The sequence below is a fragment of the Trichomycterus rosablanca genome, chromosome 22, assembly GCF_030014385.1.
Source record: "Trichomycterus rosablanca isolate fTriRos1 chromosome 22, fTriRos1.hap1, whole genome shotgun sequence".
Classification (NCBI taxonomy): Eukaryota; Metazoa; Chordata; class Actinopteri; order Siluriformes; family Trichomycteridae; genus Trichomycterus; species Trichomycterus rosablanca.
The window spans coordinates 1,170,328-1,186,128 of record NC_086009.1 but is presented as its reverse complement, the minus strand read 5'-3'; the positions used below and the strand labels follow the sequence as shown (position 1 = coordinate 1,186,128).

Genomic DNA, 15,801 nt, shown 5'->3' with positions numbered 1-15,801 from the left:
CCTAATGTTGTTAAAGTAATACTTTTGGGAAAAAATAGAAATAATTGATTTTATACACCTGTTAGCGTTTGGTGTGGCTGAAAATTTCAAACTTAAAACTAAGAACGGGTTCCTCATACGGCTGTGTTTCAAAAATTCACTGACAGGAAATGAACATACAAGCAATTTTGGCTTCAGCTGTATGATCCTGCATTTTTCTCTGAATTAAAGAACTTATATAGCTACGTAAGCAATATATTTTCCTGAAAATTCCTTCTGCGTTAGCCACAATTTACTCAGTACAAGGACTAAGCTGCACCCTGGGTGGTTCGTTTACACTCACTGATAATGAAGGAAAAGTAAATATACAGTAAGACTGATGCAGTGAACTAAACAAAGCCATGTAAATGAGGTAACATAGACTGCTAGGTGTGGGACGTTTTGAATATTTGATGATTTGGGGTCTGAATGCTGTACGTTCCTTAATTTTGAGCAATGCTCTAAGTGTATGTGTTAGCTTAGTGTTTCTCAATCCTGGTCCTGAAGTCATTTTACTGCTCAACCACACCTGATTCAATTCATCTTCTAATAAACAAACATGTTCTGAGTGTGTTGACGAAGGAAAACTAACATGCAGGGCAAGTCAGGGTGGGGCAGGGGTACACAGGACCAGAATTACAGAACACTTGTAGGGCTTTCTGTTGTTAGTACACAAAATGACAGGGTAGCTCAACTGTTAGGGTGCTAGACTAATTATCAGAAGGTTGTTGGTTCTAGCTCTGCTAATGTCGGGCTCTTAAATAGAGCCTTTAATTGCTTGGATTTTGTTTGGTCACTTTGAATGCCTTAAATATCATGTAAAATGGAGTATAGATGAGCTTGGTGGGTTTTAACACTATACTAGTTTATGATTGACATTTACATTTTCAACATTTAGCAGGCGCCTTTATCCAAAACAACTTTTAGTACTGTGACAGTACACTATCTAAGCAATTGAAGGTTAAGGGCCTTGCTCAAGGGCCCAAAAGTGGCAACCTGGCAGTGGTGGGGCTTAAACCAGCAACCTTTTGATTACCAGTCCAGTACCCTAACCGCTAAGCTACAACTGACGATTTCTCTAAACACTTTTCTCTGAGTAATTCTACAACAGGGACCTTTATGGGGCCTAAATACTCATCCAACCATTCTGGCTGAAGCCCTCGCACTGGATCGGCTCCTTGTCTGGGGAAACTGGGCCGACCACGACCCTGACCAGGATAAAGCTGTGGTAAAACATGAAATAAAATGTGCAGGTTGTATTGCTTGAGTATATTACAGTATTGGCAAACAAAATTGGAATAATAATCTGATTAGTCTGAAATCTGAAAATATGTTTATTTTTTTAAATTATTTAATAATTTAAGTCTTAACATGACGTCAACATTACCATCCAATCCTAAACCGCAATTTCTTGAACGTCATTACTTTCTATCCAATCCTAAACCGATCCGCATTGACAACCCATTTTGCTGATTTGTATAACATACGGATTAACAACGTCGTTTCTGTCACTGTTTTCACTAAAGTGCGCATGCGTTAAAGATCTTTATTTGCTTCGTTGCAATGTTTCGGATTACTGTAGTTTATAACAGCCTTCAAGATGGCGTTACACCTGCAGCTGAATATGCGCCGACATGAGAAATAAACCCGAACATATGAAGTAAATAAATCTGATATTTACGTTTATTGTTTAGTAAAGTGAGCTGTGAGCCGTATGTGGACGGAGGAGGCGGTGGGCCCGGACCCGGAGGCTGGGGAGCGCTGGGCCCCGGTCGGTGCGGTCTCTAACCCGGAGGAGGATGAGGAGCAGAACCGGAGCCGCAGTCCGGGCGGAGACGCGGAGATGACGGCCCGGCTGCGGCGGCTGGAGGAGGAGCAGGAGCAGCTGCACTCGTCCCTGCTGGCTCTCACCTCGCACTTCGCTCAGGTTCAGTTCCGCCTGAAGCAGATCGTTCACGGGCAGAGTGAGCAGCACGACCGGGAGCAGATGCTGCAGGAGCTGGAGGAGTTCGCCTTCAAGGGATGCCCGCATGTGCTCGGTACCCGGGCTCAGCACTCACACAACTCGGTAAACTATTTATATTTACCATTTATTCAGGTACACCTGACGTACAGGTGCACATGGGTGTGTTGTAGTACTGACTGGAGCCTAGACAAGACCTTCAGAGTAACTGGTCCAGACTGAGGTCTATACCAGTACCAAAAGACCGGTACAAATTTAGACCAAACCATACTAACAAAAACTTAAACATGAACAAGATAAGTACTAATTAAGACTAAAATCAATTTCAACTGAAGCATGACATCACCAAGACCATACTAACTATACTGTACTAACTATAAACACAAAAATACCGAAACGTCTATAGGTTAAAACCAAGATAGAAATCAACTGAGATCCAAACCATGAACCACAATAACTGAGACCAAGATTCATAATAACTGAAACTAAGACAAGAACATCAAGGTAACTGGTCCAGACTGAGATCTATACCAGGACCAAAAGACCCGTACAAGTTCAGACCAAGACCAACACTAACAGAGATCAACACTAAAACTTAAACATGATCAGGACACGTACTAATCAAGACCAACATCCAGCTGAACGGAGACATCAAGAAAATATCAAATGCTTTTGTAAGGTGTCCTTGAGTGTTTTAAAAGGCGCCATAAATAAAATGGATTATTATTATTATTATTATTAAAACGTTATGGGTTAAAACCAAGATCTAAACCATGAAACATAAATACTGAAACCAGGAAAAGATCAAGATTCATAATCAATGGCGCCAAGACAATACCAAGATTCAGAGTAAATGAGACTAAGACAAGACCAAGAGTAGCAGTAACGTTCATGTAGATTTAAGCATGTGCTATAGTTAAAACAGAAATAAAAATGCTTCATGCAATTCACAGCTTTCAGAAACAGAACAAAAGTAAATCTGATTGTTTATGAAAAGCTTGATGATAGAACGTTTTACCTTTATTCTGTCTCTGCTACATGCTTTCTTAACAGGATGAACTGGTGAGTATTAATACAGTACTAATATTTAATGATTTTTGTAGTGTTTGTGAAAGCATGTATAACTTTGGTTTGGTTTCTGGACGTCAGATGCATTTGCTAAGCCTTTAAAGCCAGAATGAATTCCTAAATGAGATATTATAGCATGTCACAGGCTAAAGACGTGTTTAAACCATGTTGCAGTTACAGTACAACGTCCAGTTTCAATTGTTTCTGCTTTGTTAATGTAGCTGTAAATGAAAAACGGAGCAGCTCGAACACAGTTAGTCTCCCTAAACTCCCCCCCCCCCCCCTGTTACTCGTGTGTAGGATGTATATGATGTATATGATGTATAGCGTATAATAATTTACTGTACATGTGACAGACTGAGAGGGAGAAACGGGAGCGTCTGGAGGCTCAGAGGGAGAAGCAGAAGGAGCTGATTGTTCAGTTGAAGACTCAGCTGGATGATCTGGAGCATTTCGCCTACCAGGAGGGCAGCTACGACTCTCTCCCCCAGTCTGTCGTCATGGAGAGGCAAAAGGTAACGAACCGTCCAATCACGTCTCTCCTTTATTTATCTAAAGACGAGCATCATTAGCCTAGAACTCGAACTTTAGAAAATTCCAGTCACGTCGTTTTGAAACACAATAAGCGGGTGAATTGGGGTATAAAAGGAGGATCCATCGGAGATGATGGGGCGTGGCTCACCTATTTTGCATTTGTCAATTTTACGATTGGACATAATTGACGTCTTTCACCATCTACCGTACATAAAGTTGTGAACAGATTCAGGGAAACCAGAGAAATTTCAGTCAGTGTAGGTCAAAGCCAGAAACCGCATTTTACATCGTCCTACACTCCCGAGAAGAGGGCGTGTCTAAATTCTTAGATCCCTTAAAATGCTCCCAATGAGGCGCCTTAATTCTGAGTGATGATCTGACTGAATGACGAGGGAGCGTCCGACGCCTCCTCAGCGCTGAAGATCAATCCCAGCATTCAGTGCAACACGACTCTTCTCACAGAAACGTCAAACGTGGCGGACGAATCAGTGAGGAGCAACCAACGGAGTTCCTTTTAAATGTAAATAAATTTTAATTGATGTTTAATCTGTATAAAGGTGTAATTACACGAGTGTCGTTTATTTGTAAATTGGGGCGTCAGGGACGGTTTAAGCGTTTCCGGTACACGGAGGGAGACGTTAGCTGGTGCCTCAGCTGGTCGGGTGTTAGTTTGGTAAGCTGAAGTAGAGCGTCTAAATAATCTGCCTTATGAGTTCCATGTGTTATTAGAATCCTCTCTACTGAGGCAGCTGATCAGGTAGGTAGTAGGGGAGCAGGGCGGGTCACCAGGTTTTCACACAGACTCTTAGACAGCATTGCATGAGATACTGTCAGGCCGTTAAGCATTAAAGTCTCATTAATAGGAAAGTGTGTGTACATGTGTTTATATGAACAAAATACTATCAAATTGATCAATAAAAACGTTGGATCTTTTTTCTCCCGCTGCCGTGCCGAGGCAGGTCATCATAGACGAGCTGATCAAGAAGCTGGACGTGAACCTGAACGAGGACATCGGGAACCTGACCCCCGAGGAGCTGCGGGGCCGCGTGGACGCCGCCATCGCGCAGATCGTCAACCCCGCCCGGGTGAAGGAGCAGCTGGTGGATCAGCTCAAGACCCAGATCAGGGACCTAGAAATGTTCATCAACTTCATACAGGGTGAGGACGCGCGCCGCCTGGACCACACCGCTAATATCAGCGCTAATGATTCTCTACTGACCTGATGTTGTTCTCCTCACAGATGAGGTGGGGAACCCCCTGCTGTCGGACAGAGCGAGCGGCCAGCAGCCTCAAGCAGCAGGACCCAAACCCCCAACCCACAATGGCATGAAGCAAGGTATACTGGTTTTAATTAAGCGTCTTTTCCCTCATTTTTACTCAGTCCAGTCGTAGCCAATCAGAGTCTGCGTAGACGCCCGACCGGCTGGTAGCACAGCTGAGATTCAAACTCGAACATTTCCCACGTCTACGACACCCCCACTGCCCGAAAAGAGCCAAAGGCTAGCGCACGCCCCCTCCGCCATGTGCTGTGCATGAAACGTAGGCCACGAATGTGCTGGGGAATTGGATATGTCTCAATTCTATACAAAAAGATGAAGAATGTTCCGAAATAAGGTTTAATCAGATGATACTAGGACTTATACAGGCTCCTGTGGGTGGGTGATTGGGTGAAAGCGAACACAAACACGGTCCATAAAGACGTGGTTTGACGAGTTTAGTGGTCTGCGCAGAGCCATGAACTCTATTTGGGATGAATCGGAACGTTGATCGTGAGCCAGGCCCTTCCATCCAACATCAGTGCCTGATTTTCCAAATAATCTTTTGTTTTAATGGGCACAGACCTGCTAAAATCTCATAGAATGCCTTGCTATAAGAGTGGAGGCTGTTATAGCTGCAGGGGGGGTGTGGGTTGGTGGTCAGATTTCTAAATTTAGATGTTTTAATTGTGTATTTGATGTTTTTTTAATGTGTCCTGCCCCCTCGCCCTTTGTTGTGTCGCAGTGGACCCTGAGCGCGCTCAGCAGCTGCGTGCCAACGGTCTGCGCCTGATCCAGCGGGCGGTGGCGGTGCTGCAGATCTTCGTCCTGAGCCAGCTGGGATGTACGGCCGGCGCGGTGCCTCCGAACGCGTGGCCCTCGGCGGACGTGCCGCCGGATTACGGCCCCCTGCTGAACAGGCTCGAAGGGGCGGTGGAGCGCGTGCGCCTCCTCGCCTCTCGTCTCCAGCACGCCTTCGGTCAGGACGTCCCCGTGGTGAGCTACGCGTCCCCGGCGTCTCCCACGGCCATGTCGGGACCCCGGCACGAGCTCACGGTTGCGGTGAGGAAGGATCTGGCCCTGGCGCTCCGGGACCTCCTCGCCCACGGCCTGTACGCCCCGTCCGAGGGCATGAGCGTGGTGCTGGCACCCATCTCCTGCCTGCTGCCGTTCTCCGCGTCCGCGCGGCCGCACTCGCTGCACCCCTGGGAGCTCTTCGTTAAGTACTACCACGCCAAGAACGGCCCCGCCTTCGCCGAGTCGCCCGCCCGCCAGCTGGCGCAGTCGTTCAGCCTGCCGGTCGGGACTCGGTCCGCGGTCGTGACGCCCAAGAACTCGCTCCTGTGGGCCGTGCACGGCGTGCTGAGGGAACACGGGCGGTACAAGCGCGGCGCCGACTCCGAGTTCAAGGCGCTGGTGTGCCTGGCGCTCAACGAGCAGAGGCTGGTGTCCTGGATCAACCTGGTGTGCAAGGCGGGGACTCTGATCCACGCCCACTACCAGCCCTGGAGCTACATGGCTCAGACCGGCTTCGAGGGCGCGCTCAAGATCCTGGGCCGCCTCAGCCACCTGAAGTTCGACCTCCCGGTGGATCTGGCCGTCCGGCAGCTCAAAAACATCAAGGACGCGTTCTGAGGGCGTTCTTCCCTCGGTCTCCGTGGAGATGGAGGTTGCATCCAAGCGTCCTTATTATCCGAAAATACACTAACGTGTGCTGAAATGAATCTAAATAAGGCTACGTGCAGCCTTCTCTATGCGCTATACACACATTCGTGGTGCATTATGGGTAATCCTCAATCTCCTGGACACTTGATGACCGGCTGTGGGGCGGCACAGCGAAGTGGCTGCCAATCATTTAAAATCAAGTAAAAAATCTAATCAATGCTGGAGTGCATCATGGTCCCGGGCGTCGTCCTTGCCGTCAATTATGAGCGTAGTTTGACATGTTCTCCCAGTGTACCTCAGGTTTCCATTCCTCGATCCTCATCCGGATGCCCTTCCTAAAGCATTCCGCCTATTTATCTGGGCTTGGGAACTGCACCTAAGGGTGCACTGATACCCCCCTCGGTCCCGTCCAGTATCTAGGTTCATGCAATGACCGTGTGAGCCCAGCCTGGAATTGCAACCCCATGAATTGGGGCACTTCTGCCACCATGATGAGCAGATTTCTAGCTTTATACTGGAGCATGATATCCAAAATATCCACATGTGCAGAGATTATCATGCAGTCCCGCTCCATACCGACACCGAACAGCCTCAGCGTTTGTGGTTCGGGTAATATAAGTGCATTTAAATAAAAGGTAGGACTGTAGCGCTGTAAATGTGCATCCATAAGTGGCGCATGTACACTGAGGGCGGGTGCTGGAGAAATAAATTCAAAGAGAAATTTATAGAGGATTTATAGGTTCATCATTAACCTTCTGACACTTGGCGCATGTGTGATACGCCTTTCTTTCTGGTGTGTGTGTGTGTGTGTGTGTGTGTGTGTTTTATAGCAGGTCGATTCAAACGTGCAGGAATAATGTTGTTATTTGTAAAGTTGGAGGAAATCAGAGGACGTTTTGCTTCACTCGTACCGTCAACAAATGCTTTATATTTTTGAAACTGATGAGTCCTGAATGTACAATCCACACTACTGTGCCCTGCTAGCTTGTATTTAGTATTTCACTACACTGTATGGCCAAAAGTATTCAGACACCCGACTGTGGGCTCGTCAGACGTCCCGTTAATGTGTATTTGTGGTCCAGCAGATTAAAAGATTTGGACGTCTTTAAAAACCCAAGACAGTCGAGGGTGTCTGAAAACATTTGACTTTTACTGTAAATATAGGACTTGATGATATGACACGCTGAGCTCTTGATTTTTTAGTTCTTGTTTAGTTTTGTTGCACTTTTTTTGCACTTTTACCAACTTGTGAATCTGCTTTAGTGTCACGTTAGTTTTTGCATCACTGCTGTCAAAATAAATCATTTCAATTTCAATTTTTAGTTCTTGTTGTTATTATTATTAGATTTGTGTTTTTTTTTCTTTGAGATAAAATTATGTAGATCTCAGATCTTTGAATTGTTAATGAAGGGGTTCGAGGGAAGTTTTCTGTTCACATGTATTTAATAAATGTGTGTTTATTTAATATATTTTGTTGATTTTAAGAGATGAGGACCTTAAAGATAATAAACCTACAGGCAACTTCTGTGTGAACGTCTGATTTTATTCAAATAAGAATGTTATAATAAAATTATAATCAAATGATTTATATTATATGTAGGGCAGTGATAGCTCAGTGGTTAAGGTACTGGACTAGTAATCAAAAGGTTGCTGGTTCAAGCCTCACCACCAAGTTGCCACTGTTGGGCCCCTGAGCAAGGCCCTTAACCCTGAAAATTGTGTTCAGTCATAATTGTAAGTTGCTTTGGATAAAAATGTCTGCTAAATGCAGAAAATGTTTGATATTCATTGTCATACAGACAGGCTTCTTAAATTAAGATTTTTTTTTAAATGTAGCTCACATCATATCATAGATGTCAGCTCATCACCTCAAGCTGAACCCCAACCAGACTCTATATGCCATAAGTATGTGGACACCACTTGAAATGATTGCTAACAGGTGTATATGCCTGTTTCAGCAGGACTGTGCTTCTGTGCATAAAGTGACGTCCATATGGACAGAATCTGATGAGGTTGGTATGGAGAAACTGCAGGCCTGCTGAGCTCTTACTTCTTAACCTCATTACACACCTGTGGGTGAAATTGGAACCTTGACTGATAGTACAAATGCACTTCCGGCTAAAAGTGCACATATTTCCTAAAATGTCCTACAAAGAGGTCAGGATTGCGGTGGGGTCTGGTTTCCCCGGAATTACTGATCGTAATGCACCGCAGAAATGACTCCAATCTATTGTGGGGCCTTGGCCATCCCCCTTCCCAGACATAGCCAATCATGTCTATTCAGACAGCAGACTGGCCGATAGCACCACTGATGATTCGGACCCTGAATCCCAGTGGCACTGGGCTAGCGTGATTTATTGCTGTGTCAACTGAGTGCCATTTTTGTTTAGGTTGTCTTTAGCATCCCATGCAAAAAAAAATATTCTAAAACTTTATATCTGATTTTTAAAAGCTGATTATTATTAAAGTGCAGTTTAAGGGTGGATTTTAGCATTCACATCTTATCCACGGGCTTGAAACTACAAACTGGAAAGTTTTTAGACCAAGGTTGGACTACAATCAGCGGCAATATCGCACCACAACGTTACCTTAAGGTAGAATTTGACAGCTGTTTATAAATACTATAATAATATGATAAATTAAAACAATGCAAATGGCTTGGAATAAACAGAACGGACTAAATTACTGTCTTATTAATTCTAAAATGTTATATCTGATTCTTAAAAAGCTAAAATTTTGCATTCACATCTTGTCCACGGGTTTGAAACTACAAACTGGAATGTGGGATTATGGGAAATGTAGTTTTTAGACCAAACTTGGACTACAATCAGCGGTAATATCACAACGTTACCGCAGCGTAGAATTTGATAGCTGTTTATAAAAACTATGATAATACAATGAAAAAGACGTGGAATAAGCATAACGGACTGAATTAGTTTCTTATTAAGAACGTTTTTACCTGAAAACGGAGCTAGTTATATATCGTACACACAGAGAAGACGGATATGACGTCAACTCGATTGGCGTCAAGGGTCGCGCGAGCTCTGCCAACTTCCTTTCCTGTTAACGTCGGCCATAGCGACCCTTAAGTAAGTTTTACTTCATATAAATAATCTGCCTCCATCCACTGTTATATCAACTTATTCTATCGTTTTATATGTTAATAACAAACTGAAAGTGTTTATCTTGAACTCTGGGCGCTTATTTGTCTCAACGTGGCGCTATTTTTGTTAGAAATGAAACATTAAAGTAGCGCTGTTTCTTGTATCGGTCTGTTCTGGTGTTGATCATGGCGGCTGGTTACAGAAACAGCGTGTACATTATTTATTTACTACAAATGCGACCTGATATCAGTGATTTAACTTATAATAGCTTGTGTTTATAGTAAACGGTTCCTTAAAGAATTGCATATATGTGTTGTTTCGTTTAGCTAAAGCTGGTTAGCCAAGTAGCTAACAATGCTAACGTATAGATCAGCTTATATACACACGTTTACTGTATGATCTTTATATTTTACTTTTATTCTAGATGTATGTAATGTGTGTTTTTTGCATGTGTGTACAACTGTCTTGAGATATTTTGCTTGTTTTGGTTCATACGGCTGCAGTCTTGGGATTTTCTATCTGTAATTAGGTGTTTGGAAGTCACTTCGTTTTATAAACCTCAGCACAGAACAGTAATTAATCATAAAACTTTATAAGTTGATCAGAGGTACGGATTTGTGTCCATATAAATAGGGCTAGTCTGGCTGCATCCTATTTATACCACATGGAGAAGTGGTGTCATGCCAAGGCTGGGAAGAAATCCCAGCAGTCACCTTAGAGGAAAGTTCATACTGATGTAAAGCTCGTAGGACAGGACTGTACTAGTAATCAGAAGGTTGCTGGTTCAAGCCCCACCACTGTCAGGTTGCCACTGTTAAGCCCTTTACCCACAATTGCTTAGACTGTATACTGTCACAGCACTGTAAGCCGCTTCTGCTAAATGCCGAAAATGTTTGTCTGGAATCATATGCTATATTTATATTTGTCTTGTTAAACTAGCCCTGTTTATAAGAGCACTGAGAAGTTGTCATCACTAACATTAAATGAATATTTTGTAATTGTAGAAGTTATAGGTTGTCAACAAGTTAATGATCGTATGGGAGCGTCATTACATTTACATTTACGGCATTTTGCAGGCGCTTTTATTCAAAGCGACTTACCGTACTGTGGCAGCATACTGTCTAAGCAATTGAGGGTTAGGGGCCTTGTTTAAGGGCCCAGCAGTGTCAACCTGGCAGTGGTGAGGCTTGAACCGGTGTCCTTTTGATTACTAGTCCAGTACCTTAACAGCTAGGCTACAATGCCTATTACTAGTTCCTCCTGTTATTAAGTTATATTCGTAAAGTCGTAAAGCATTTCTGATAAAGCTGCTTGATTTTTTGTGCTGTATCTTAATGTTTCTGTTAGATAGCTTCACCACCTTGCTTCTTCTTTAATCTTGTCTTCTTTTTCTTTATGTAGACATGGGCAAGTTCATGAAACCCGGTAAGGTGGTGATGGTCCTGGCTGGACGTTACGCCGGACGCAAAGCTGTCATCGTCAAGGTGAGTGAAAAGAAAATTCTCAAAATACATTCTAGTGGTTTTATAAATGATAAAACAGCCACCACCTCGGTGATTTGAATTCGAGCCTCAGTTGTGGTGTCAACTGTGGCTGGTTGAGGCGCCTGCACGGTTGAGCTTCTGACGGGTGAGAAGATGAGGCTGGTGTGTGACAGTCTGCTGCTTTCCTAAATTGGCAGGAGCGTCTCCAAAAAAGGGGAAATATAATATAAAAGCACACACACATGAAAGGACAGAAAAAAAACAAATAATTACTGACGGGCCCCTAATCAAGGCCCCTTGCTGTTGGATAAAAGTGCCTGCTGTGTGTGTGTATATTTGTTAGTGTTATTTACATTTTCTTTTATATCTTGTTTCTAGAACATTGACGATGGCACCGCTGACCGCCAGTACAGCCACGCCCTGGTCTCCGGAATTGACCGCTACCCCCGCAAAGTCACCACCACCATGGGCAAGAAGAAGGTTGCCAAGAGGTCCAAGATCAAGGCCTTCGTCAAAGTGTTCAACTACAACCACCTGATGCCAACCAGGTACGTAGTAGAGCCGTACTTTGCCGCTTCAGGATTTGGCGCTCAGTGCAGGTCCAGTCGGTCCTAAACCTGGAACCTTCTAAACCAAAGTGACCAAAAAAAAGCCAGAAGTGTATGATGTTTTTATTTACATTCAAAAATAAGCTGTTATTGATGAGATAAACACACAATGTGTTTACATTGAAGTTTATTAAACGAATGCAGGACGAGCCTTAAATAAGACCCGTCGTAAATTTGTTTACTTGAATAGCTTATTAAAATACCACCTTTAGTTTTATAATCGTGTTGAGGAAAGAGATGAATTTCATATTTCTGGGTACGTATACAGGACGAGAGTGAATCATAAGGGCTGTTGATAAACCCGGCCGTGTTCTCGGGTTACTCGCGTCCTTTATACGTCCGTTAGTTGTTGTTAAAGGTTTTCAGCTGTAATTGTTTGATCGGAACTGGTTTGTGTGGTGTGGACAGAAGGATTCAGTTTGAAAGGGTCAGTAGAATAGATGGACGTTTGTGTGCAGCTTGTATCGTGATACTGAAAGATGAAGGTTTGATAGGTGTGAAGGTTTGATAAGTTCAGTCGCTTGTGTGAACTGTTCGAGTTCTGCACGTTTTGCAGTTTAGATTTTTACCTGGTCGCTGCCTCATCTCCCAAATTCATAAAATTTTCCTGTTCAGTCATGTCTCATTCAGACAGTGGACGTGAATTATTGTCCTGTCTGTTTGTACTACCTGCAGTAAGTCACGTAGTAGCTTTCCTAGAGGTTCAGATCAACTTGTTAATTCGATTTTACTGTATATGGTGCAAAACTAGTTGTGCAATTCAGCTACACCGAAGCAAAGCTGTGTTAAGCTTTTATTTGGTAAAAAAATGTCAAAGCTAAAATGCTGAAACACTATACATATTATAGTTGGATTTTATTGTTATGGTGTGTAAATGTGAGGTTTTTGATGTGGTTTAATTTAGCTCTATAGTTTACTGATCTGATGTTACCCCTAATCCACAGGGGATGCGATCCAAGTCCCCCCGGCCAATGATTGAAATCGCGGCAAATACCCAGCCGTGTTCACACCGCCGACACGACAAAGCGACCGGCCGTCACTCCTTTACAGTTAAAGCTGGTGATTTAGCTTCATTGATGCCAAGCAAAGGTCAGCTTGGTTCAGAAACCACTGGCCACTGGCAAAAAGTGATCAGCAATTTGGGCAACAAGCTGAAAAATCTAGTTATGAATACATAGAGACTATTAACAAATTATTCCTGGATTGGATTTAGTGTTGGTAGAGCAGGCCAGGTCCTTTCTGTGTGAAGTTTGCATGTTCTCCCCGTGTCTGTGTGGGTTTCCTCCGGGTGCTCCGGTTTCCTGCCACAGTCCAAAAACGTACAAGTGAGGTTAATTGAAGATATAAAATTGACTTTGACTTTAATGTGTTTAATATTAAAAACATGAACTGATCTTGTGTGAGCAGTAACTACCTGTCCTGTCATGAATAGAACCAAAGTGTAAAACATGACGTTAAAATCCTAATAAATATTTATGAACAAACCTTATGTAATACAAAAAAAGAATATGTGGCTCGTGTAATAAATGACCTAACTGATATTTTTTTTTTTTTTGGCTCTTTATAGGTACTCGGTTGACATTCCCCTGGACAAAACCATCGTCAACAAGGACGTGTTCAGGGATCCAGCTCTGAAGCGCAAAGCCAGGAGGGAAGCCAAGGTCAAGTTTGAGGAGAGGTGTGTGTCTTCCAGTCCTTACAGTAGTCTATATGTGGTCTAGTGATCAGATCTGGACCAGGAATCATATTAACTATATAAGCTTGTATCAGGAATGCAAATGTACACAACTCATGTCTGAATCTCGGCTCTACTATTGCCATTTAAGAGCCTCAGCTCCTTCTGAACAGAATCTGTATGGACAGTATGTTAGAATAAATGTGGCAGCTTGGTTTGGTATCTAACGACTGTTTATTTGCTTTTTCCACAGATACAAGACCGGAAAGAACAAGTGGTTCTTCCAGAAGCTCCGATTCTAGACTGTCAATGGTTTCTCTAATAAATGTGTAAAAAAGTCCTAATGCTTTGCTTGTTTTGTTTCTTTGCTTAAGTACTTTGAAAATGAAATGAGTAAAAATGTGAAATGTTGAACAGTAATGAATTCATTGGCAGCAGGCTAATATGCCAGCCCATCACTCCCAAGTCTTGAAGTTTGGAGTTTAAGTGTTGTCACTGACTGTGTCCATTTAAGAAAAAAAGCCAATTGGTGAATAATCCTCAGTCTGATTAGACGTTGGCGTGTTTCTTTCCTGGGCATCTTGCTGCTTTGCACGTGTTTGCAGAGGTGAGTTGTGAAATGGCTCCTGGATGGATTTATCCAATGTATAGGGGTGTGAGGGAGAGCACTTGTGTTCCAAAACCCCCTAGTATGGTTGTGACCCTCTAGTTCTAATGTATTGTGGTGTTGGTCATAACTGTTCTAGTAATTATTATAATTTAGGAACAAGCTTGTAACAGAGTGGACTGAGTAAAATTTCAGATCACATAAGCATTTGAGAATTAAGGGCTTTGCAGAAGTGTGACAATCTGATTAGTGGCCCAGTGTTGGTGCTTGATTATGCAATGCTGTAGCTAAATAAATCCCATTCGTGATCTGCCCAAATACTAACGCGACACTTCTGCTTAACATGAAGCACCAAAGAGCCTTAAATCATCACATAGCGTTTGGAATTGCATCAGGTTTTTATTTTACTTAATGAAAAGACAGGTTTAAAGGTTCTTAGTGATTTATATAAAATTACTATACAGTAATGTTCTTGTTAAAATAAACTTATAAATAAATTTACTATCTACTGTCCATAACATTATTAAAAGATTAAGAGAATCTGGAGAAATGTATAAAGTGCAAGAGCAAAAAACAATATTGAATGCATGTGACCTTAAATCCATTAAAAACAGACATACATCTGTAATGGAAAAAAATATGCAGACTGGAGTAATTCAGAAAAGTTGTCTTAGTAAACGCAGTTCAGTGCAACATGTGCATATGCAAGTTAAGACTTAAAATGCAAAGAGGATGCTCGGAATCAACATCTAGGATTGCTTTTGACTTCTCTGGGCTCTCTTGCAAGTGTGGGTGCTAGACTGGCCCGTCTGCAGTTCAGAAATGTCTGGAGCAATTTGAAATTGACTATGCTAGGTTGGTGGCTGAAGCCCTATGATGGATTGGTGCCCTGTTCAAGGTATCACTGCCTTGCGCCCATTGTTTACAGGTAAAACCGTGCCTACTGCAACCCTGACCAGGATAAAATGGTTGACTAAAAAGATTTGAGTTGTAGACATGTCATGAATGTATGGGTTTTTGCAACACAGCATTTCAGCTGGTAGTGTGGGTACCACACAGCAACATGGGCTCTACAGACCTGGGTTCAATTGCCCCCTTCTGTCACTGTTTCTGAAAGCTTTAGTTTTAGTATAAGCATAGTAAATTAGCTATAAATTGTCACTAGGTGCTAATAAGTGCTAAGTGTTGCCCTGAGATGGATGGAGGCCTTGTGGTCACATTTCTACTTTCACCCAGTATTTCTGGCTGTAAATTTATCATTTAATTAACCGGAATGAAGCAGTTAATAAAAATTATAAATAAATATAGGTCTGTCGTTCAGTGAGCGGCTCAACCACAGCCGCTAATGGAAAGTTGGTGCTGCACAATAAAATGGGCCCCTGGACCTGGGTTTAATCCATGCCCTGGTCATTGTTAGGACTTGTCTGTGTGGGTGTTCTCTAAATATTTTGTAAATTTGATAAATGTTGTATTAATTAGGAATTTTCCCAGCTATGGATTAGCACACTGTCCAGGGTGTATTGAGGCCTTTCAGCCATTGTTTCCAAGTGAAGCCAGACCCACCATGACCCTGACCAGGACCAAGTGGTAACTAAAAGTAAATAATGCATGTCTGAATACGTTTAATGAACGAGATTTATAAATCATGTTATTATTAAGATGTGAAGAACCGAAGCTCGGTTGCTGTTTTTAGCAAAACAAGCGTTTCTAAGCCCGACCTGCAGGGGGCGCAGTGCGTCTCAGTGTGTGCATTGTGTACTTTATCAGCATTAAACCGCAGGAGCTCCGGGGGTAACGAAACAATAAACCAGTCTCTGAT

At 42.9% G+C, this 15,801-nt stretch overlaps 2 protein-coding genes across 2 annotated transcripts; both read left to right on the top strand.

Annotated features, from left to right (window-relative positions):
- Window positions 1–1,613: 1,613 nt before the first annotated feature.
- On the top strand, window positions 1,614–8,025 carry rundc1 (RUN domain containing 1). The gene is made up of 5 exons (XM_062984947.1): window positions 1,614–2,086; window positions 3,406–3,564; window positions 4,543–4,741; window positions 4,824–4,919; window positions 5,585–8,025. The coding sequence occupies exons 1-5, from the start codon at window positions 1,733–1,735 to the stop codon at window positions 6,472–6,474; spliced, it is 1,698 nt and encodes a 565-aa protein (XP_062841017.1). The 5' UTR covers window positions 1,614–1,732; the 3' UTR covers window positions 6,475–8,025.
- A 1,465-nt stretch (window positions 8,026–9,490) lies between these two features.
- rpl27 (ribosomal protein L27) lies at window positions 9,491–13,715 on the top strand. The gene is made up of 5 exons (XM_062984986.1): window positions 9,491–9,593; window positions 11,010–11,092; window positions 11,471–11,640; window positions 13,268–13,378; window positions 13,629–13,715. The coding sequence occupies exons 2-5, from the start codon at window positions 11,012–11,014 to the stop codon at window positions 13,675–13,677; spliced, it is 411 nt and encodes a 136-aa protein (XP_062841056.1). The 5' UTR covers window positions 9,491–9,593; window positions 11,010–11,011; the 3' UTR covers window positions 13,678–13,715.
- Window positions 13,716–15,801: the final 2,086 nt, after the last annotated feature.

Coding starts and splice junctions, on each gene's coding strand:
- rundc1 (XM_062984947.1), top strand. CDS start 1,733: ATGTGGACGGAGGAGGCGGTGGGCCCGGACCCGGAGGCTGGGGAGCGC. Junction 3,565..4,542: donor TCGTCATGGAGAGGCAAAAG/GTAACGAACCGT, acceptor GTGCCGAGGCAG/GTCATCATAGACGAGCTGAT. Junction 4,920..5,584: donor CCACAATGGCATGAAGCAAG/GTATACTGGTTT, acceptor GTTGTGTCGCAG/TGGACCCTGAGCGCGCTCAG.
- rpl27 (XM_062984986.1), top strand. CDS start 11,012: ATGGGCAAGTTCATGAAACCCGGTAAGGTGGTGATGGTCCTGGCTGGA. Junction 11,641..13,267: donor AACCACCTGATGCCAACCAG/GTACGTAGTAGA, acceptor GGCTCTTTATAG/GTACTCGGTTGACATTCCCC. Junction 13,379..13,628: donor AAGGTCAAGTTTGAGGAGAG/GTGTGTGTCTTC, acceptor CTTTTTCCACAG/ATACAAGACCGGAAAGAACA.